At 39.2% G+C, this 24,317-nt stretch overlaps 1 protein-coding gene across 1 annotated transcript; it reads right to left on the reverse strand.

Moving 5' to 3' along the window:
- Nucleotides 1-200: 200 nt before the first annotated feature.
- On the reverse strand, nt 201-790 carry LOC141595580 (uncharacterized). The gene is made up of 2 exons (XM_074415546.1): nt 511-790; nt 201-409 (listed from the first exon to the last, which is right to left on the reverse strand). The coding sequence occupies exons 1-2, from the start codon at nt 788-790 to the stop codon at nt 201-203; spliced, it is 489 nt and encodes a 162-aa protein (XP_074271647.1).
- Between the last annotated feature and the right edge of the window lie 23,527 nt (nt 791-24,317).

Here is a 24,317-nt window from a genome sequence, read left to right on the forward strand (position 1 = left end):
GAGGGGAATAGACCGCCTGAAGGCCAGTTTTCCTCAACAAATTCTATGAAATTTTCGTGGGTCAGCCAGCAGGCCTAGAAGCGAAAAGGACGGTTTATTGCATTCAGCGGAGCAAACTCATTTGGCGAGATGAAAAGAGGGCAGTGGTCAGACTGGAATGCAGGCACGTGATGAACCATAGCATCCTCAAATAAGGTATCTCAATCCGAATTACACAAGGCTCTGTCAAGTCGTGCACTTTGTCTCGTTTCTATTGAGTTACCACGAGCCCAAGTGTGAGAGGGGCCAGTAAAGGCTAATTCAATCAGTTCACAATTTTTTATCCAGTTGTTGAAACTTTCACATCGTATCGCCATATTACTATCACCGCCATGTCGTTCACTAAGTGATCTCGTGTTGTTAAAATCCCCTGCAAGAAGCCACAGATGATTCTAACTCTGACCATAATTCACGTCTATTAGTCGGATCCGGACTGGCATAAACGGCTGAAAAAGAACCAAGGGAGTTCACCATTCTTCGAACTCTCAATAGTAAGGAATTGTTGATGTTCGTAAACCGGTGTGACATTGACAATATCAGTATTCCAGTACACCCATATACCACCACTAAAACCAATAACATTAACCCTCAAGTGACCCGAATATCCAAGGATAGAGCCCAATTTTACAGCATGATCTCCTCCCATATGGGTTTTAACTAAGGCAAGAACAGTCGGCTTATAAGTTCGAACTACTTCCTTGATAGCGCTAATTTTATTCTTACTACCGGTACCATGTACGTTCCATACCATGAAATTGATATGTGGTAGGTTGGGGGATAAATTAGGGATTTGTGTACTCGTAAAATCCGGTGAATAATTTAAAGACAATAGATAAGCACTGCTTACTACAATGACGTAGCTAGGACTGGGCCAGACTGGGCCTTGGCCCGGAGTCCTTCGGAATGGTTATGTATAAGCAAATAGAGAGTTAAGCATGTAGTTACATTAGCGCAGTTGGTCTAAGATAATGACTAAAGATACAACACTGTCTAGTGGGTCATGAGTTCGACTCCCCATACAGGGCTTGGTTTTTATTTTGTTTCTATCGGCAAAGCTCTCAAGGAGTCAAGGCTAAAGCCCATTTATAATGTCTTAGCTTAGTGGATTTATACCATTTTCTTTGTCGGAAGGAGCTCCTCGTCGAATCGACCATCCCGTATATCTTTGAGTAGAGTTTACAACTTTTATAATTATTTTTGTAATAATATATTTTTACCTTACATCATTTCTTTTACGGTATTTTATTTGTTTCCTACATCTTTAGGAGTAATTTGTATATTTTCGTATAATACTCATTTAATAATTTGTAATGTAATTTTTTATTCATATATTTTGAGAAATATTAAGAAAAGTATTACCGAAAACCAATAACATGTATAAGAGATATATATGGTTACATGAATTTCGTCGACATATTTAAGTCAATGACGAAAGGCTTAATTTCGGCCCTGCCTAGAATTCGATTCTAGCTACGTCCCTGGCTTACTAGCTTGAGAATGTTGTCAATACTCCATGGTATCGACAATTCTGATACCCGTCGTTTAGTACCAAAAATAAATACCTAAAACAACTAACATAAGTTAGTGGAAGTAGGGTCGATCTCCACAGGGAGGCTATTATATCTATCTGCTAATCTAAGTCCGTCAGGTAACAATTGGGTGTTTTGAATTGATTTCTAAACTAAAAGGAGGTTAAAGCAAGAGAAAAGAGCAGTAAGAATAAAGAGAAATAAACGGTGTAATCAAATAAAGAGAAGTATGCTAGGAAGTCGGTTTACCATGGCAATTAATAAACTCAGTCATAAATAGTTCAGACGATCTAATGTGAGAAGGGTAAGGGAAAGGTCCTTTCGGTCCGCTATCCGCCCTAGAATACAACTAACTTAACTTTCATCCTCATTAGTGTAGTCTACTGTTCATAACAGGTCTGTTCATTCCAATCTTTCGATCTAGGTCTGAATTTAACCGATTTAACTAGTTTAGAAGCATGCACTCAACTAAACGATTACAATTATATTGTCATAAAACAGTTCTCGCAATTCAATCATCTAACCTATTCACAACATCGTTAACTCACTACCATGGCTCCCCTAATCCTAACATAGAGAGAATTAGCTACTCATAATATTGGTGAAATTAACAACAATGATATATGAATTAGCAAGAGACATAATATAAGAGCAATAAAGATGAATCAAAAACTAATAATAACAATAATTAAACAGAAATTAAGAGAAAAGATTAAGAGAAAACAAAGAGGAATTAAATTAAAAGTAAAGAGTGAAGAGAGATTACAAGCTTGAGATCCGGAAATTAAGAGCAAAAGTAACGTGAAAGGAGAAAGTAATAGTCTGCTTTAAGAGTAATTAGGGACTGATTAAGGAGTAAAAAATTTCTGCTTAAACCTAATTACGTCTTCCCTTATATAGGGGAGATATTTATTAAGAAAAACAAGATATTAATTAAAACTAATCACGGAATAAAATCCCGTATAACAGCAACGTACTCGATCGAGGGATTGAGACTCCTCGATCGAGCAATATCCCAACAATTCCTCTCGATCGAACAAGTAGGGCTTTCGATCGAGTAAACTCCAAATGCTTTATTTCGATCGAGCTCAGCAGGGACTTGATCGAGCTTCCTTGACCACCAAAACCTCTCGATCGAACAGAAAATGGTTCGATCGAGGAATAGCCACTATACCAGCTCGACACTTCGTTTGGTTAGCTTCCAAAAACCTCCTTCACGCTTCCCGAGGCATAGCACTTCCGCTCTAAATCCTCCATCTCCATAAATGCATGTTAAGAGGACTGAATAAGGCACAATTTTACTACTTTCAGGTCCGTTCCTGCAAATGAGGCAAAACAAACCAAATTAGCCTATTCGAAGCATTTTGCAATACAAAACTATAAAAACGACTTAGAAATGCGTGCAAAAAGAGGCCAAGAAGACTATATAAATTGCACGTATCAAATCTCCCCAAACCGAACCTTTACTCGTCCTCGAGTAAACTAAATGCAAACTAATGGAACGGAAACGAAAACTTAGAGCTAGCTATAACTTGTCCACTTAAACCGTTTAATGCAAACAAAACTGACATTTATAGCTACAACAGTCAAGCGCAAACGAGTTGTATGATGTCTATAAATAAGCTGAACTGTCGACTTTGCAAGACCTTCAAAACTGGACTCTCATGGGCCACTCTTCTCTCATGAAGCAAAGGGTAAGTATATAAGTGTAAGAGAAGAAGAGAAAACAGTCACTCACCTAAACTACGACCCACATAAACATGCTTGCAACAAAAATGATAGACAATTCTAATCACCATACATACATTCCAACCAAACAATGTCTATCACAGCCGAGGGCTTACAAAAGTTATGGGAAAGTGAGGCTATGGGTAAGAATAGCAAAACAGATATAGAATTGTGAGGCAATAGTCAAGCTAGTTACCTAATGATACCATACGAACCAGCATCCAATTCTCAACCAATTAGAAAATTAATCTCAAGTACCTTTCAATTGGCACAAAAACTCACTAACCAAAACAACAACTCCTCAAAAGATATAAGTAAAGCATAGGAGTGAGACCGTCACAAACAAACTCTTTTTTTTTTCTTTTTTTTTTCACACGGTCCTTTGTTTTTTTCTTATCTTTCACGTTTTTTTTTTCTTTTCTCATTTTCCTATCCACATTTCTTTCAATTCAACTATTTTCAATTCTTGTTTTTTTCAATTTCAACACATCTTCCTTCCTTTTCTTTTCTACCAACTCCAAACAATATAATACGAACCAAACTTGATCAACAAAATATGTACCGCAAAACACACTAAACTAGCTTGACAGGCAGACTTAATTTGGGTGTAGTTAAGGGTAAAAAAGGCTATACTAAGTTTGGCTAATGTGGAGCTAAATGGGTGAAATGAAAGAAAAGGGAAAATTGCAAGCGCCTCCCTGCATGTGACACCAACCACAAACCCGAATGTATGCAAGCAAAAAGAAATTGAATTTCATAAAAGTGCAAACTAGATGAACATGTTATGCAAGGAGTATACTACTCTCAATTCCTACATGAACTGGTCATAGATGACACCAGTTATACGGCTCTAAAAACTTAGAAATTTTAAGTAGGTTGCCAATTTTATCAGGTCAAGTCTATATGTTCAACTGTATTTTCAACATTAACTCGTAGATATGCGCATGACAAAGCTAATAGATGACAATCTATTGCAAGGCTTAAGTGAAATGACAAATTATAGTGCAAAATCATCACGGAAATCTACCGTTCCGACTCGACCTAAATGCAAAAATAAACGTGAAATATTTTTGATTTTTTTGATTTTTTTTGATTTTTTATTGAAATTAAAAACAATGCAAGCAGAAAATAAACGTGAAATGCAGACTCAAAGGATGCAATACCCTCCCCAAACCAAAACGGACAACGCCCTCGTTGTCCTCCAGCATACACCAGCAGAATATATAGGGAACGAGAAAATTACAACCACTAAATGAATGAAATAAATGAAATAAAAAGGAGATGAAAAATAAAGAAAAGCAGAAAATACTTACAAAATATACGAACTTCCCCAAACCAGCCAGAAAACTGGGGAAGTGAGTAGACCAGTAGCTACTCGTCAGCCTCCTCCTCGTCAACCACCGTGTAGTCAGGGTCACGCTCCTGCTCCCGTCTCCTCCTCTCGTCAGCTCTAGCTCTCTCCTCCTGCTCAGCTGTGTCCGCCTCGCTCTCCGGCTGTGGGTACCCCTCCGCCGGGTACCGGTAGAAAGAAAGGTGTGGCCAGCCGTCTGGAACGGGACGTCCTCTCATCATGTGGTACTCATAGAGAGGGAACAAGGCAAGTGCCTGGTCCCGCTCTATACGAGCCACTCTCCTGCACATATTAAGAAGCAAACCATAACGACGCCCTTGGTCCATGACCTCGGGCGCCTCAAAGGGTGGAGGAGGAACAAAGTTAGCCGGTAAATCCGGCTGGGTAACAGAAGGAGTAGGGACAGGGGTCAGTGTAGGCGTGAGCGTGGACGTGGACGTCTGCCCAGCCTGGGTCGGTGTGGACCCCTCTCCGGTCTCAGGTCTCTTCCGCTTCTTAGAAGCGGAAGAAGCAAGTGTAAGGAGGTAGGAAGGTAAAGGTGGAGGCAACCTACCCGACACAGTGGTCAAAGGTTAAAGACGGGGTAGGTCGGGAAAAGGTAAGGTCACAGACTCGGAACCACTAATCTTCCAAGTCCGTTGGTCCTTAGCTAACCAAAACATGGCCAACATGGCCTGAATATCTATAGTTATGTTCCTATCTACATGTGCCAAGCCGCGAGGGGAAGTCAGTGAGGAGGCTACGGGCAATGTGGGTCGCCAACCCACCACAAGAAATCATGCCCTTCCTCTTCTGCCCGACAACATTAAAATGTTGAGCTGTCAGATAAGAAATGTTAAGAACGAAGGGGCCAACACTATCAATGTTCAAGTAGCCCGCTAAGATAGACAGCTCAACGTTGTTAGGCTCGTGGTGCCCAAAGATCGTCTCTCCTAAGAGACGGAGGTAGTAACGGGCTGGGGGAAGGTGAACGTGAGCCACCTTCCTCTGGTCAAAAGGAGTATGTGCAAGTGTGGGCCAAAGTAAAGCAAGGAGCTTCCTAGGAGGCTCCGAGGGACCGTCCCTAGTCAAACCTAACTTCCTCCCAAACTCAGCTAAGGTCCAAGTGAAGGTCTGGTTAAACAGTCGAAATGAAATACAAGAACTCCCTTGGTCAGTCTTATAAGCGGCGGGTGAAAAAGTGAAGGAGCTAAAGAATTCTAAAGTCACTTGTTCATATGTTAACTCCTTCATAGAGATCAAACCCGCCATCCCAGTCCCGTTTAATAACTCGGCCACGGGTTCAAAAATCCCCGATTTGTCTAATGAAGAACGACACAAGAAACGTGTAGAGGTAATGTCACAATCCATCAAATGCATGAAACGGAGACGATGAAGAGGGTTAATAAATCATACCTATGGATAGTCAGGTAGAGAATCCAAAGAATCATCGGCCACGAACCTGGCGGCGGAACGTGCAGCATCAGTGGAACCCCCTCCCTTTCCCCCTCGTGAAACTGAAGCAGCAGCAGCAACAGCTAACCCCGGAGCGCGGATAGAGGGCGGTCTCTGGACAAGGGCAGACGACGTAACTGTAACGGAGGGTGTCAACACAGCAGGGGTCGACACCGAGGACGGTACAACAGCAGTAGTAGTAGGCACAGTAGTAGTGACAGGGGTAGCAGTAGCAGGAACAGTAGTTGTAGCAGTGACAGCGGGAGTAACAACGGGGGTAATGACGATGGTGGCAGTAGGGACCACCGTCTCAGTAACAGACGGAATAGTAGCTGAACTAGAAGCGGAAATTGTACTACTATCCATCCTATCAGTCAAAATAAGTTCCTTAATCAGAAAACAATCCAAACAACATCGAATTTTCCCCCAAATTCCCAATTCAAAACCCTAATTCGAATTTACAAGCATAAAAACACAATTAAACAACAAAGAATAGGGGAAGGAACTTGCTTGACAAATTACCCACAAAGAATCAACAATTAAACCAACAAGGAAAGCACAAATTAATCGAAAATTGTCGATGTTTTCGAAACCTAAAACCCTCAGAAAACCGCAATTAACACAAAATTTCAAGGGGAAAATAAAGGGCAATGGTCGAAATGATTGCAAGGATTGATTTTTGGGTAATTAACTTGGTAGAAAGGGGAAGAAAAATGGAGGATTTGGGGATGAATATAAGGGTTTATCACGAAAATAGGAAGAGGAAGAAGTTAGAATGAAAATAGAGTAGGAAATTAGAAACTCCTTCGTGTATTATCAGTTGCTATCACTCAATCGAGTTATTTGAAACACAACTCGATCGAGAACTTTCTTCACCATTATGTTCGATCGAAAACTTCTGATTTGTTCGATCGAAAGCTTCTTCCTTTCCCTTGGATTTTACTCGATCGAAAACAGCAGATTGTTCGATCGAGGCTTTTAGCTTCTCATTTCTTCTCGATCGAGTACAGGACAACTCGATCGAGGAACCTTAAAAAAGGACATTTCGATCGAGTACTCTTGTTTACTCGATCGAAGGCTTTACCTGGGCATTCAGCTCGATCGAGTACAAAAAGTACTCGATCGAAGCCTTTTTCTTTGGCACACATCCCAATGTAGCATATCTTCCCCAAACCTGCATAAAAACATAGAAAAATACTTCCCGAAAATACCAAATCCACTATACGTAGTCTATATTCGGTCTTATGCTATTTAAAACTAACTACGCTAATGTCTAAAAAGCAATTAAAGTGTCTAACAAAAACTTAAAATTACAAATTGTTTTTACAACGGGACATTTCCCGTTTATCTTCCAAAACACTTCAACAGCTCAAGAGAGGGCTTCTGACTGGAGGAGGTCCCTTCAACATCGCGGACCATCCTCTTTGATCTCCATGAATTTGAACTAGTTGAAGAAGAATAGTTCACGTCTACATACGCCTTCACTTTCTTCTTTCCTTTGTCTTTCTTTTCCCGTTCATGATCTTTTTCCTTTGGCATCTTCCTTAGCGGTGAGCTGTAATTTCCTTGTACCTTCATCAACGGGATCTCCAACGTCCAATCTGTTTGTACCTGCAACAACAGAAATGACAAAATGGTCCTCCATATCGCTCTCAGTCCGAGGCGGAGGTATTAAAATCGCAGCGCATGACTCAATATTATCAGTTGGAGAATCTGTGTCAGGGTCTATAGAGGGTAGAACATTGCAAGGTTGAACCTACATAGGGGCCCTACGAACATTGGACTGATAGAATATCAGCTCCTCATCACCTACCTGAAAAGTTAGAGTCTTTCCCCCGACATCTATTAATGCGCGAGCGGTAAATAAAAATGGTCGTCCTAATATGATAGGAGTGTAAGAATCTTCGGGGATGTCTAAGATTACAAAGTCAACGGGAATAAAGAATTTCCCGATCTTTACAGGTATGTCCTCTAAGACACCTAGGGGCCGTGATAAAGTACGATCGGCCATCTGCATAGTCATGTTGGTACAGTGAAACTTGGTCAAACCCAGTCTCTTAGCGAGAGACAATGGTAGGACACTCACACTAGCTCCCAGATCACATAACGCATTATCAATCAAATGGGTCCCTATATGACATGGAATAGAAAAGCTACTCGGGTCAGATAGTTTGGGTGGTGTCTTATTTTGAATTAGGGCAGTGCCTACTTCAGTCAAAGCTACCATTTCATAATCATTAATATGCCTCTTACGTGTAAATATTTCTTTCATGAATTTCATATTATAGGGTACCTGAGTTAGCAATTCGGACGAAAGGAATGTTAACGTGAAGGCTCTTTAAAATATCAGCAAATTTACCGAACTGTTGTTTAGCCTTCCTGTTCTGCAATCGCCTTGGGAATGGGACCGTGATGGGATTTTCAAGTCCTTCATTTCTTTTTGCCAAAGAATCAACACGATCAGCGTCATTTTTAGTCGACCGAGCATGCTTTTCCTTCGATCGAGTAACTTCTTCATCAACTGCACTCGATCGAGTACTATTACCTCTCGATCGAAAGCTCCTATTTCAACAGTACTTGATCGAAGATCAGTACCATTCGATCGAGTAATTTCCATAGCCTTTTCTCTCGATCGACCACCTGAAATGAGTCGATCGAGTACTTTCTTCAGATTCAGCATATTTTCATCAAGGGACGACTGTTCATGTTCAGGAACTGCAACTTTCGGGTCTAATTTATTACTTTCAGATGGCATTTTAGGTCCCTCATAGGAAAGACCGCTCCTCAGATTAATTAAATTGACCGTCTCATGATGTTTCTTTTCAGGTTGGGAAGGTAAATGACCCGGCTGCCTCGAAGCTTTATTGGTGGCGAGTTGAGCTATTTGTGATTCAAGTGACTTAATTAATGCATCTTTTTGTTGGTCACTCTTCTGCAATTGAGTGGTCAACGATTGTATCATTGACTTCAACTCAGCCACCTCACTTATACCACTGGAAGAAGCACCTTGTTACGGCGGTGGGAAAGATGGAGGCTTTTGAAAGCCTTGTTGAGCTTTGTGAGGTGGAACATAAGGTTGTTGCTGCTGCGGTGGAGGTGTAGGATTCAATACATTCTGACTCGTCCATCTCAAGTTAGGATGGACTCCACTCTGATTGTTGTAATAGGAGCCCCCTTGCCTATATTGTTAAAAGGCAAAAACCTGCTTCTTCTCAGCTAGACAGTCTATAGCAGTGTGACCGTCATTACTACCACATCTCTCACATGAGACGGTCTCTTGTCTAGTCAACAAGTGAACCGTTTGTTGATCTCCAGCAGCCTGCAACTCTAATTTGTCAAACCTGGCATTCATGGCTTCCAGCTCAGCCACAACTGCACTATCAACTGAAGATACTGTTCTAATGCCTCCTCTTGGGTTCCCATATTTAGCACAATGGGTAGCCATCTCCTCTATGGTTCCCCTACCTTTGTCATCATCAATATTTTTCTAGAATCGACCATTAGAAGCAGCATCCAAAATAGCACGGTGGTCGTCATACAACCCATTATAGAATTGATTGCACAAGAACCACTGATCGAAACTGTGATGAGGAACGGACCGCACAAGTTTCTTGAACCGACCCCACGCCTCGTACAAGTTCTCATCACGAGTTTGCTTGAAACTTGTAATCTTTTCTCTCAATTGATTAGTTCTCTGCGGAGGAAAGTACCTTTTATAAAAGGCTAGGGCCAGGGTCTCCCCGTTGGTAATCCCAGCTGCAACTCTATCAAGATTAGTGAGCCATTCTCGGGCTCCATCAGTCAGAGAGAAAGGAAATAGAACCTCCTTAATCTTATCCTGCGTCACTCCCTTAGTAGCGAGAATGGTAGAATAGTAACCAGTGAAGACTTTCATGTGCTTTCGCGGATCCTCACCAGCTACTCCGCGGTACATATTCCTTTCGACCAGATTGATATAAGATGGCCGAATGTCGAATGTACTCCCATCCTCTGTTGCAAGGATGAAACCTTTAGGGATGGAAGCAGCTGTAGGCTTGAAATGGCTCGCGATATTAGGCATCTTCACAGAATTGGCTGCAGAAATAGAAGTATCTTCTTCAAAAGAATTGTCTTCTGCAAATAAAAAGTGTTCAAGATCGGGTTCAAAAGTACTCAAAACTTCTTTTTTGACGATTTTTCCTCAATAGGCTCTGTCTATAGCGAAAAGTCCGCTCTGGTTCAGGATCAACTGGCACTAATTTTGACCTGTTAGACCTGGGCATAAACAAAACTAAAGGAAATAAATAAGAACAGTCTCAAGGAATTTAAAATTCCCTGAGACGAAGACAAACGAAAATAAACAGATAAATAGGCTAATTGCCTCCCCGACAACGGCGCCAAAATTTGATACCCGTCGTTTAGTAAAAAAAAAATAAATACCTAAAACAACTAACAGAAGCTAGTGGAAGTAGGGTCGATCTCCACAGGGAGGCTATTATATCTATCTGCTAATCTAAGTCCGTCAGGTAACAATTGGGTGTTTTGAATTGATTTCTAAACTAAAAGGAGGTTAAAGCAAGAGAAAAGAGCAGTAAGAATAAAGAGAAATAAACGGTGTAATCAAATAAAGAGAAGTATGCTAAGAAGTCGGTTTACCATGGCAATTAATCAACTCAGTCATAAATAGTTCAGACGATCTAATGTGAGAAGGGTAAGGGAAAGGTCCTTTCGGTCCGCTATCCGCCCTAGAATACAACTAACTTAACTTTCATCCTCATTAGTGTAGTCTACTATTCATAACAGGTCTGTTCATTCCAATCTTTCGATCTAGGTCTGAATTTAACCGATTTAACTAGTTTAGAAGCGTGCACTCAACTAAACGATTACAATTATATTGTCATAAAATAGTTCTCGCAATTCAATCATCCAACCTATTCACAACATCGTTAACTCACTACCATGGCTTCCCTAATCCTAACATAGAGAGAATTAACTACTCATAATATTGGTGAAATTAACAACAATGATATATGAATTAGCAAGAGACATAATATAAGAGCAATAAAGATGAATCATAAACTAATAATAACAATAATTAAACAGAAATTAAGAGCAAAGATTAAGAGAAAGCAAAGAGGAATTAAATTAAGAGTAAAGAGTGAAGAGAGATTACAAGCTTGAGATCCGGAAATTAAGAGCAAAAGTAACGTGAAAGGAGAAAGTAATAGTCTGCTTTAAGAGTAATTAGGGACTGATTAAGGAGTAAAAATTCCTGCTTAAACCTAATTACGTCTTCCCTTATATAGGGGAGATATTTATTAACTAAAACAAGATATTAATTAAAACTAATCATGGAATAAAATCCCGTATAACAGCAAAGTACTCGATCGAGGGATTTGAGACTTCTCGATCGAGCAATATCCCATCAATTCCTCTCGATCGAACAAGTAGGGCTTTCGATCGAGTAAACTCCAAATGCTTTATTTCGATCGAGCTCAGCAGAGACTCGATCGAGCTTCCTTGACTACCAAAACCTCTCGATCGAATAGAAAAGGGTTCGATCGAGGAATAGCCACTATAACAGCTCGACACTTCATTTGGTTAGCTTCCAAAAACTTCCTTCACGCTTCCCGAGGCACAACACTTCCGCTCTAAATCCTCCATCTCCATAAATTCATGTTAAGAGGACTGAATAAGGCACGATTTTACTACTTTCAGGTCCGTTCCTGCAAATGAGGAAAAACAAACCAAAGTAGCCTATTCGGGGCATTTTGCAATACAAAACTATAAAAGCGACAAGGAAATGCGTTCAAAAAGTGGCCAAGTGGACTATATAAATTGAATGTATCAAATTCCACCATTAGATTCGACGGATTTTCCTTCGCTAGTTCAAAGTTGACATCCATTATCGGGCATTCCGAAATCATCACCCCTAAATAAGGGGGTAGGCATCTCTGGCCATGTTGCAATCCTTACTTGTTGAGTCATGGTATCACTTCGATCTGGGGATTTTGCGCCACGCAGCGTGGTTGAGGAATGAGGTGGTCTAGATAGGAGAAGAACGGGCGGGGGTTCATTTACGTTGATGTGTTTCTGACCTTGAGTGGGACGAATCAGAATAGCAAAGGACTTTGTTTCTATATTGATTGAGGCGTTTAACTCTACTACGTTGTTTGATTTTTTTGAGGAAGATGGCTTGTTGGTAATATCTCGTAGAACAAGGGAGGAATGATTATAGGGTAAAGTCGTCACACCCTTATCAAAAAATATTTATAAATTACCCAATTTAGTAGTATAAATCGGGGTCGAACCACAAAGATGGCGGGGTGTATACTTAATCGGTTTAAGTCCTATTTTAGTCAAACAAGAATAAGGTTGGTTGATTATAAAATATGATGCAAACAAGATAAATGACTAAACTAAATGAAATTCTTTTCTACTCAAATGAATGAAAACTAAGGTCTTTGGGTTCACTTGGGTAAGTTGAGGAAGAGAAGATTGTTAACAAGAAATGGGTAATGATAAAGGCCTATGATTGATCCTAATTTCTTAGTCAATTAGAGCTAACCAAGAAGCATTTACTTAGTAAGAAAAACTCGTCTCAACCATACCATATAGGCCTTCCATTGGCTTTCGACCTAGGATAGACTACACATGATAATAAAAGACTCAAACTTTCATTTAAGCAATCCATCAAACATTTCATAGGCATGGGAGTAAGGGTTTACAAACAAGCTTTCACTTAGTTGAGACAAACTCATCACAAACATGCATAAAGACTATCTAATAGCATATGCACCAAGATGAATCAAATATGTCTAAGAAAGGCTCCAACTTTCATTTAAGAATCTCATTAAACACTTCTAAAACCATCCAATAGCATAATGCACCAAGACAAGTTAAACATGCTAATGAAAGACTCAAACTTTCGTTCAAACATTTCATCGAGCACTTCATATGCACAAGAGTAGGACCAATTAATTACCCAATTCAAAAGGTTAACAACCCAAATTCACCCTCTTTAATCACCCAAGATCCCCCATGACCTTAGATAAGACTACTCACCCATGATTATAGAGGATAAATTAACAACAAAAGACAATAGCATATGAACAATGACAAACAACATGGTGACTTGAATAAAGAGTAATTAATTAAGATGAGAAATGTAAACAAATGAAAATAAGATGTAAATAAGAGAGAAATTGTACCAACTAAGAGGAAATGAACAATCTTGGATAATAATGGAAGATGAATTTCTTCTTGACTTCCAATTACAACCCAATAAACAATTGTAAACTAATGAGAATTGAAGAACTTGTGTAAACTAGAGATCCATTAAACTAATATTAAGGAAAGATTACAACTTTTATTGAATAAAAATGAGAGAGAAAATATTAGGGTTCTACAAAATATTGAGAGGAAAATAAGCTAAGCTAAATTATCTAATTCTATTCTAATGTAGTGCCTAATGTAATGTCTAGTGTTGTAAAACTAGTTTAATGTAAGGTCTAGTATGTCCTTATATACTAATTTAATTTATACAACAACTAATAATAATAATAATAGTACTACTACTAATAATAATAATCCTAATAACCCACCTAATCAATCGACACATTACACAAAACAAAGCAAAACCAATCGACAAAAAATTATACACTAAAGAAAAAGGGGGAGGAGAAAGTAAAAAAAGACGGATGTAGGGAGGCCTCTGCCGGTCCACCGGCCGCCGGGCATGGTGCCGATAGCGAGCAACTTGAAGAAAGGAGAAGAAATTGGTGAGGTGTGTGGTTGCCGGTTGACCGGTAGAAGGGTAACCGGTAGAGGAGCACAAATATTGATGCGAGATGTAGGAGTAGGGATGTGTGCGGTGAGTCGGCTACCAGTGGGGGCACCGGTAGCGAGATATTCAGCAAAAAGGAGGGAAAATTGATGTTGCGGCTATCGGTAGGGGAGGTCGGCTGCCGGCAAGCTGGTATGGAATGCATTTGTTTCATATTGACTCGGTTTCGATTCCGAGTACGTCATTGGTGATTCAAATAAAGGTGCGAATGTATGTTGGTGGCGGATGGGCTGTTGCCGGTTGTGCTCCGGGGTTGCAAGTTGTGTAGGGAGGAGCTTCTTGTTTTCGTGGATAGAGAAGGAGGGAACCATGGTGGTCGGTATTGGTGTAGAGGTGATGGGTGATGGTGGAGCTGCTGCTTGTGATGGTTGTGAAATACAGGGGACGACGAAGGTGAGGCAGAGGAATGAAAATGGTGCGTGAATGGTGGTGAATGATGAAGATGATGATGGAATGGTAGAGAACGATAATGGTGATGGTGATGAATGCAGGTCGTGGTGATGAAGTCTGGCGGAGGTGCAGCTTCCATTGCTACTGGTTGTTGTCAAGTTGTCGACATGGTGGTAGCAGCTCGAAAATAGAGATGGTGATGGAGGTGATGAATGATGATCAATGACGACGTGATGAACACGAAATGCAGGGTGCTTGGGGGAATTTGGCAAGGTTGGTGAAGTCAAGAGTTGACTTTGACTTGTCAACTTTACTTCATTTGCTCCACTCGATTATTTAAACCCGTCTTGCTCATTTGCCTCTCCATTTTCCGTCTTTATTATCGACTCAAATCGTAGCTTTATTATTCCGCCTCACCTACAAATTGTAAACAATAAAATAATAGTAATATTAATATTATATAAAAACCGACTAATTATTAAATTTAACTAATGCGACGAATTATTATAAATTAGTTAATAAAATGAGCTATTTAATTAATTAAACACGCAAAATCGAATCGTAATAAAATATAAATGAGGGGTAAAATACAACTAAAATACTACTCATCAAACATCCCCTTACTTAAACCTTACTCGTCCTCGAGTAATTTCATTAAATGAACTAAGACCCGTAATATAAAATGAGCAAATAGCAAGTGCTTTATTATAAAATCCGAATCGGGTTTAGCTACACCCGTAGCCCTTTCAACTCACAATTTAATACTTATGAGGTGAAGTGCCCTATTGCAAGGCAATTAAGGTCTTGCTACAAAATTTTGGTTCAAATAGGCACTTAACTACCAAATTATGCAAAGAAACGAACCGATCAAAATGCACACACTTGCCTCAATCAAGCGGGGTTTTTAAAGTCGAACAAAGAGAATCTATAGTGGAGGATGTCGTTTTCGGGTCTTGCCAAGGTGCCGACTCCCTAATTCTAGCTCAAGTAGCCAACATTGACAAAACGGGGTGCCTAAGAAATAAATTCTAGGCGGGAAAGGGGAAGTACTTTGCTATACTCCCAAGAATGACATGACACACGCAAGATTCGACCTAATATCAAACCCTTGACCAAAAGGGGACCAAAGCCCGACTCTCACGGGTTTCACTAGTCACTCAAATGAAAGAACGGGGTGATTTTTGAGACAAAAAGTAACCAAAATCACTCTCCTAACTCGACTTGCGAAGCATGCCCGCAATCTAATATGGTACCATATCCAATATCCGCAAGAAAAATGCCAAACGGTGCACATACAAGAGACAATCGGGTTGTAATGGGGCTCAGGTTCGGTGAAAAGGGATCGGTGCAAGCACCGTTTTAAGACATGTGAGGCTATCAGTTAAGTAGTCGTCACATCTAACCAATCCACTAAACTCTACCCATGCAAATGAATTCTTTCACAAAATATGGCAAAGATTGCCATTTCCAAAAATTAATCAATCCTTTATAAAGCAAGACTCGATTTGCAAATTACCAACCCTTTATTTGATACAAAATATACATTCTTTTCTTTTTGTTTTTCATTTCATTTTTCTCTTTTTCTATTTGTTTTTCTTCTTCATTTTTTCTTTTCTTCTTTTTCTTGTAAACCTCTTAAATATGCAAAAATTGGTCAACCATCAAGCTTCATTTCACTTTTGTGATATTTCGGACCGTTCACCTCAATAAAAATCAAATTTCTTACCCAATTATACTCCTCAAAGTAACTACAAAGACGAACTACTCAACAAAGGTGAGATGTTTATGGAATGTAGTTATTTTATTGGCAAATGAAATGACAAGGTTTAGGCACAAATTGGGTAAACAAAAGAGAAAGATGATCAAATGGGTGAAAAATAAGCTTATTTTGCTATGAGAGGCTACTTTATTTGAACAAAATTGTCTCAACATGCACATCGACACTTCTACGGTAAGGAATGAGCACCATACTTATGCGTTTTGACATAACATACCACGTAAGGAGAACTACTCTCATGACCTAAACGGGACCGGTTTGATGGACCGGCCATATGGAGGCTCTATCCTCACATTTTAGTAGCTATGTCGAACCTAGGTCAAGTCTTGGGCCTTGGTCTCACAAGGTGGTCGCAACTTGGTTGTTAAGCTAGACTTACGGGTTTTTGCAAGCAAAAACTCTAACATGTGTCATCAAATGGCACGAGCTATCAAGAGGGAAATGACACAGGCAAAACAAATTATCATCATTGGTAACATATGCCCTCCATATTTAGACTCCCTATGCAAATATTTACAAACAAGATGCAACGTGTATGAAATGCAACTAAACATATGAACAAGCTATGTGAATGAAAGAGTGAACACATATATACATGTCTAATCTAAATGCATACAAGTTCTAGTCCTAACAACACACCAACAACACAAGCATATCCAAAACGGTTCCCAAAAGGAACACCCACATCACATATCCCGTCCTCCTCCATGATTATATATACAAAAAGAAAAGGAAGGATAAAGGAGAAAGGATTGGAAGAATTTTACCAAACATCTTCTCCGATGCTCTCATGTGTTGTCAATAAAAAATGGTTAGGACAAATGAAATATATATAATATAAACAATGCAAACTTTTTGTAATTTTTGAATTTTTTTCAATTTTTAGGCATTTTTTTAAATTTTCTCAAATTAATAAGGAAATATATACAAATATAAACAATATGCACAAAATGGATATTTCCCTCCCCACACTTGAAATTTACATTGTCCACAATGGAACAAAGTATAGGGAGATAATAGGAAAAATGAATAACATATTTTTGGATTTTGAAATTTGTTTTTGAAATGAAATAACATATTTTTGTTGGTTTTTGAATTTTCCAAAATTAAAGAACATGTTTTTGGATTTTTTGAATTTTTAAAAATAAATAGCATATTTTTGTATTTTTAAAAATTTGAGAATGTCCTCCCCACACTTATTTATTTACATAATTCTTGATGGAAATAAATGTGTGGAGGATATACGAAAAGTATATACATATTTTTGAAATTTTCAATTTTTCAATTTTTTTTATGATTTTCAAATAGTTATGCAATGCATGATCTATTCTATATGCGAAATTGAAATGTCATGCAACTATACTATATGAATGCAAAGAGAGTTAATTTAGATTAACTCCTATTCGGATCATGTCACTAAATGCAAAATGCGGTAAAAACTTAATTAAAGAGAAGAAGAATATATACAATGCGGTGGTTCTTAATTAACTCCACCAAACCTCTTCATTCAAAGAGGCTTCAATCAACCGGGACCCCCCACTTGGAATCCCGCTATCCCTTTAACAACTTCAAACTTTCCCATGGAGCAAGAGCTTCCAAGCTTTAACAACACTTTATGTACACCGCTTATGGCATGGTGCACTTCCGACCATTTTCGGGCAATTTCTTCTTCAAGCTTCTTCTTGTCATAGACAAGAACTTCTTCATTTTCAAGGCTTGGCTCACATTTCCCTTTTCTTTTCACCTTCTTTCTCCATCTTTTTGGTTTCTTCTTCTCAACCTTTGGCTTCATTTTTGGAGAAGTATTAGTGCTAGAATCGAATTTGGGATGGATGACATTGGGGTGATCCTCTCCAACCTTAAGCTTCAACTCCTCTTTTCCTTTTTCATCTTCTATCATCAACACTTCACCTTCTCCTTTCTTATCAATCTTCTTTGGGGTTTCTTTGCTTGATGTGACCGAGCTACACTCTTCTTATCGGGAAATCTCCTCATGCTCATCAAGGCAAGTAAATTGGTAGGAGGTGGGAGGTGGAGGAGTCAACTTCTCAACATTGAGGTTCATGATGTCATTTTTATCCCCATTTTCTTGACCCTCCAAATGAATCGGACCACTTCCAAAAAGGAGAGTTTCAATATCTTCCAAGCTAGTGTCAAAACTACAAATATCATAGTTTTTCTCACGGCTCCTCAACTCCCCAAGTATGGCAAGTTCAAATTCATCAACCTCCATTTCCAAAGTCCTAACCTCTTCCTCACACTTGCCATTGACACACACTTCATCTTCATGAATTTTAGAAGGGATTAGTGGTGGGATACTCATCATCATCATCATAAATGTCCCAACACACTTCTATAGAGGCAATATGCTCGTGGTTATTGATATTCCTTTGCTTTGAGATAACTTCCTCTAAAAAGTTGGTGTAATGAGGTGTCTCTTCCGTGGATGGAAGAGTGACTTCCATCATTTCCACCAAGTTAGTAAATTTCTCGATTCGTGAGTCTTCATTGGTCACTTCCACCCTTTGAGGAAAAGGTAAAAGTGGCATATAAGAAGGTTTTGGTGTAACCTCGGGTTCCTCAATAACCAACTCACCAACTTCTTGCTTTTCCGAGTAGTTTTCCTCCCACATCACCATTTCTTCTTCTTCATCATCGGTTTCAACTCCTTTCTTCTCAACTTCTATCCCCACTATTTCTTCAAGAACAAACTCATCATCAATTTCACAACTCCCTTGCTCACCAATTTAGGGGGTAGTTGATACAATCGGGTCATCATTCTCTTCACTCACTTCAAATGATATTGGCATTGACTTGTCACCAAGATTAAGGGACATGCATGCTTCTTCCATTGTCACATCTCCGTCCACAATGATTGTATTCACCTCATTTACCTCTATAGGATCCCTAGCATTTTGCCCTTGCCCTAAAGATCCACCCGGTGGTGTTTGAGGTTCGACAAGAGCTTGGGAACCTACTAGACGAATAAGGACTCTTTGGGAGGCGTAGAGTTCCTTTATATCTTGGAAGATTTGGGTTTGAAGAACTTCTTGATAGGCAGAGAGGTTTCTCATGCCTTGTAGTATTGAACTTGCCAAGTCTTCTATCATCTTAAACAATTTCTCATATTGAGTATCTCCCAAGAAATTGCTTGCTTGAGGTGGTGTCTCTTGATTGAAACATTGGTTGGCAAGTGACAAAGTAGAATCATGGTTATATTGGTTTTGAAAATTTTAATCTTGGCCTTGGTTAAAGCCTTGGTTGAATCCTTGATAGTTTTGATTGAAATTTTGGTCTTGATACCCTTGGTTGTACCCTTGCTCTTGGTACCCTTGGTCAAAACTTTGATAGTTTTGATTGAGGTTTTGATCTTGGTACCCTTGATTGAAGCCTTGGTTGGCTTGGTTCCTTTGGTTTCCTTGGTAGAAGTCTTGGTTACCTTGGTAGCCTTGGTTGAAACTTTGGTGATTCATGATTTGTTTTTGTGGTGGTGGATTTGTAGGTATTTGTATGTTGTGAAAGGATTTTGTAAGAAGGGATCAATTAGGTTGTTTGGTTGTTCTTTGGTAAAGGTTTTTTTGGTGCGATTGGGTGAATGTGCTAGCTTGGTTTAAAGTTTCCAAGTCGGAATTCCCAATCCTTGCTAAGGTCCTTCTTCTTAAAGCTCTATAGAGCCTTTCCGGTTTCGGGTCACTAAGCAAAGGATTACCGTTTTCTCTAGGCATATACTTCAACAAACCGTTAGTCTCCTAGTGCTTTGAGACACTATGGATAAGCAATAATACACTCACACTACAAGAAACAAGTAACTACTCAAACAAGCAAACAACAAGTAAAGACTAAGCCTAAGACTCTAACTAACTAAGTATAACCTAACGCCATCCCCGGCAACGACACCATTTTGATTATAGGGTAAAGTCGTCACACCTCTATCAAAAACTATTTATAAATTACCCAATTTAGTAGAATAAATCGGGATCGAACCACAAGGATGGCGGGGTGTATACTTAATTGGTTTAAGTCCTATTTTAGTCAAACAAGAATAAGGTTGGTTGATTATAAACTATGATGCAAACAAGATAAATGACTAAACTAAATGAAATTCTTTTCTACTCAAATGAATGAAAACTAAGGTCTTTGGGTTCACTTGAGTAAGTTGAGGAAGAGAAAATTGTTAACAAGAAATGGGTAATGATAAAGGCCTATGATTGATCCTAATTTCTTAGTCAATTAGAGCTAACCAACAAGCATTTACTTAGTAAGAAAAACTTGTCTCGACCATGCCATATAGGCCTTCCATTGGCTTTCGACCTAGGATAGACTAAACATGATAATGAAAGACTCAAACTTTCATTTAAGCAATCCATCAAACATTTCATAGGCATGGGAGTAAGGGTTTACAAACAAGCTTTCACTTAGTTTAGACAAACTCATCACAAACATGCATAAAGACTATCTAATAGCATATGCACCAAGATGGATCAAATATGTCTTAGAAAGGCTCTAACTTTCATTTAAGCATCTCATTAAACACTTCTAAAATCATCCAATAGCATAATGCACCAAGACAAGTTAAACATGTTAATGAAAGACTCAAACTTTCGTTCAAACATTTCATCGAGCACTTCATATGCACAAGAGTAAGACCAATTAATTACCCAATTCAAAAGGTTAACAACCCAAATTCACCCCCTTTAATCACCCAAGATCCCCCATGACCTTAGATAAGACTACTAACCCATGATTATAGAGGAGAAATTAACAACAAAAGACAATAGCATATGAGCAATGACAAACAACATGGTGACTTGAACAAAGAGTAATTAATTAAGATGAGAAATGTAAACAAATGAAAATAAGATGTAAATAAGATAGAAATTGTATCAACTAAGAGGAAATGAACAAGCTTGGATAATAATGGAAGATGAATTTCTTCTTGTCTTCCAATTACAACCCAATGAACAATTGTAAACTAATGAGAATTGAAGAACTTGTGTAAACTAGAGATCCATTAAACTAATATTAAGGAAAGATTACAACTTTTATTGAATAAAAATGAGAGAGGAAATATTAGGGTTCTACAAAATATTGAGAGGAAAATAGGCTAAGCTAAATTATCTAATTCTATTCTAATGTAGTGCCTAATGTAATGTCTAGTGTTGTAAAACTAGTCTAATGTAAGGTCTAGTATGTCCTTATATACTAATTTAATTTATACAACAACTAATAATAATAATAATAATAATAATAATAATAATAGTACTACTACTACTACTAATAATAATAATCCTAATAACCCACCTAATCAATCGACACATTACACAAAACAAAGGAAAAACAATCGACAAAAAATTATACACTAAAAAAAAAGGGGGGAGGAGAAAGTAAAAAAAGACGGATGTAGGGAGGCCTTTGTCGGTCCACCGGCCGCCGGGCATGGTGCCGGTAGCGAGCAACTTTAAGAAAGGAGAAGAAATTGGTAAGGTGTGTGGTTGTCGGTTGACCGATAGAAGGGTAACTGGTAGAGGAGCACTAAAATTGATGTGAGATGTAGGAGTAGGGCTGTGTGCCGGTGAGTCGGCTACCGGTGGGGGCACCGGTAGCGAGATATTCAGCAAAAAGGAGGTAAAATTGATTTTGCGGCTACCGGTAGGGGAGGTCGGCAAGCTGGTATAGAATGCATTTGTTTCATATTGACTCGGTTTAGATTCCGAGTACGTCATTGGTGATTCAAATACACGTGCGAATTGATGTTGGTGGCGGATGGGCTGTTGCCGGTTGTGCTCCGGGGTAGCAGGTGGTGTAGGGAGGAGCTTCTTGTTGTCGTGGACAGAGAAGGAGGGAACCATGGTGGTCGGTTTTGGTGTAGAGGTGATGGGTGATGGTGGAGCTGCTGCTTGTGATGGTTGTGAAATGCAGGGGACGACGAAGGTGAGGCAGAGGAATGAAAACGGTGCGTGAATGGTGGTGAATGATGAAGATGATGATGGAATGGTAGAGAACGGTAATTGTGATGGTGATGAATGCAGGTCGTGGTGATGAAGTCCGGCGGAGGTGCAGCTTCCGTTGCTACTGGTTGTTGTCGAGTTGTTGACATGGTGGTTGCAGCTCAAAAATAGAGATGGTGATGGAGGTGATGAATGATGATCAATGACGACATGATGAACACGAAATGCAGGGTGCTTGGGGGAATTTGGCAAGGTTGGTGAAGTCAAGAGTTGACTTTGACTTATCAACTTTACTTCATTTGCTCCACTCGATTATTTAACCCGTCTTGCTCATTTGCCTCTCTATTTTCCGTCTTTATTATCGACTCAAATCTTAGCTTTATTATTCTGCCTCACCTACAAATTGTAAACAATAAAATAATAGTAATATTAATATTATATAAAAACCGACTAATTATTAAATTTAACTAATGGGACGAATTATTATAAATTATATTAGTTAATAAAATGAGCTATTTAATTAATTAAGCACGCAAAATCGAGTCGTAATAAAATATAAATGATTGGTAAAATACAACTAAAATACTACTCATCAAGGAATTTTTTGAATATTGGAGGAAGTATTTGTAGAATATTTTTATTTTTTGGAATAAATTTGTTAGAGTTTGATACGTGCAATTTATATAGACCTTTTAGCCTTTTATTGCACGCATTTCTATGCAATTTGTATAGCTTTTAACCAAGAATTCCGGACTCCTGAGAGGCTCTCTCTAAAGGCGATCTAAATGCGATTTTAGATCTCTTTTCTTCCCGGACATGGCGAGACCACGTACCACCGTTCCGACCGCTATTCTTCTCCGGGGACGATCTCAAACAGCTCAAACTGATGAAGCTCTTTCCTCTCCCCAGGTATCTCTGCTTAATGATCGTATTAATGACGCTCTTGTCGCTTTTTCGTCTGCGAACCCTAGATCGACCTCTCGGATAGGGGTTTCTCCACCAAAAACCTCTACTCCTGTAGTTACTCCTTCGATTGCTGTCCCTACCCCTGTGGTTGTGCCTCCTGTGAAACCGACATGGGTTGAGAGGATTTCTAAGGCACCTGTAGGAATGGAACTTCATTATGTTCTGACTCGGTGGATCTTGTTGGGGTTGTCATTGATGAAGCCGATATTGAAGATGAGCGGCGTATTGGTCAAATACTCTTGTGGGTCAATTTCTAGGGGGTAAACCGTCGCTTGTTCAGGTTCGGGAATTTGTTAGCAAGTCCTGGAATCATGTGACCAAACCGGAAGTTACGTATTACAAGAAGGGATGGTTCTACTTCCGCTTTCACTACGAGAAAGACTTATGTACTATCCTCGGGGAAGTACTTGGAGCTTGGGTAATCATTCTTCTGGTTATGAAGAGGTGGACTCCTCAAATCTCTAAGGAAGCTGGATTCATTTCAAGGGTACCATTTGGGTCACTTTGCGATTTAGATCCTATTTTTTGGTCCGAGAAGGCTCTAAGTAAGATTGCTAGCAAGATAGGCACTCCTATGTATGCTGATCCTGTGACTACTAACAAGGAGAGGTTATCATTTGCTAGGCTTATGATTGAAGTGGATGTATCACAAAAACTACCTGAGGATATACTCTTGTATACTCCTTATGGTCAAGTTCTTCAGAGGGTAGTGTTTGAATGGCTACCATACTATTGTACACACTGTAAGAAGTTAGGGCATGATGTGAAGCAGTGTAGGTTTCTCAAAAAACCAGCTAAGGAACCAGTTGTTGTCCCTGTCACTACTCCCCTAGCTGTTGCTGAGATGAAGGCCCCTGCCACTGCTAAGGTGCAGGCCCCTGTCACGAAAGCATCTGCTGCAGAGGTGCAGGCTCCTGCTGCTGCTATTCCAGTGATAAGGAATGAGAGGTCTATAGAGGCAAGTACAGTCACTCCTGATGAGGATGCTGTGATCCTGCAGAAATTTAAGGTTGTCCCAATTTTTAATGTGGTGGATAATATGAGAGTGGAAGTTCATTTTGAGGAAGTGGAGTTTAGTGATACTGAGGACCCACCCCCCATATCTCCATGAAAATTGGTGTTTGGAATATCCGGGGGGTGAATAAAGAGTTTAAGCAGCATGAGGTAGTGGACTTTTTTACTTCTAATAAATTGGATATTATGGGAATAAATGAAACTAGGGTCCGTTTTCCTAATTTCAACTCTGTTAGAAAGCGTGGTTTTAAACATTTTAAGGTTTTGCATAATTATGACTACCATTCTAATGGTAGGCTTTGGGTTATTTGGAATA

The sequence above is a fragment of the Silene latifolia genome, chromosome 8, assembly GCF_048544455.1.
Source record: "Silene latifolia isolate original U9 population chromosome 8, ASM4854445v1, whole genome shotgun sequence".
Lineage (NCBI taxonomy): Eukaryota > Viridiplantae > Streptophyta > Magnoliopsida > Caryophyllales > Caryophyllaceae > Silene > Silene latifolia.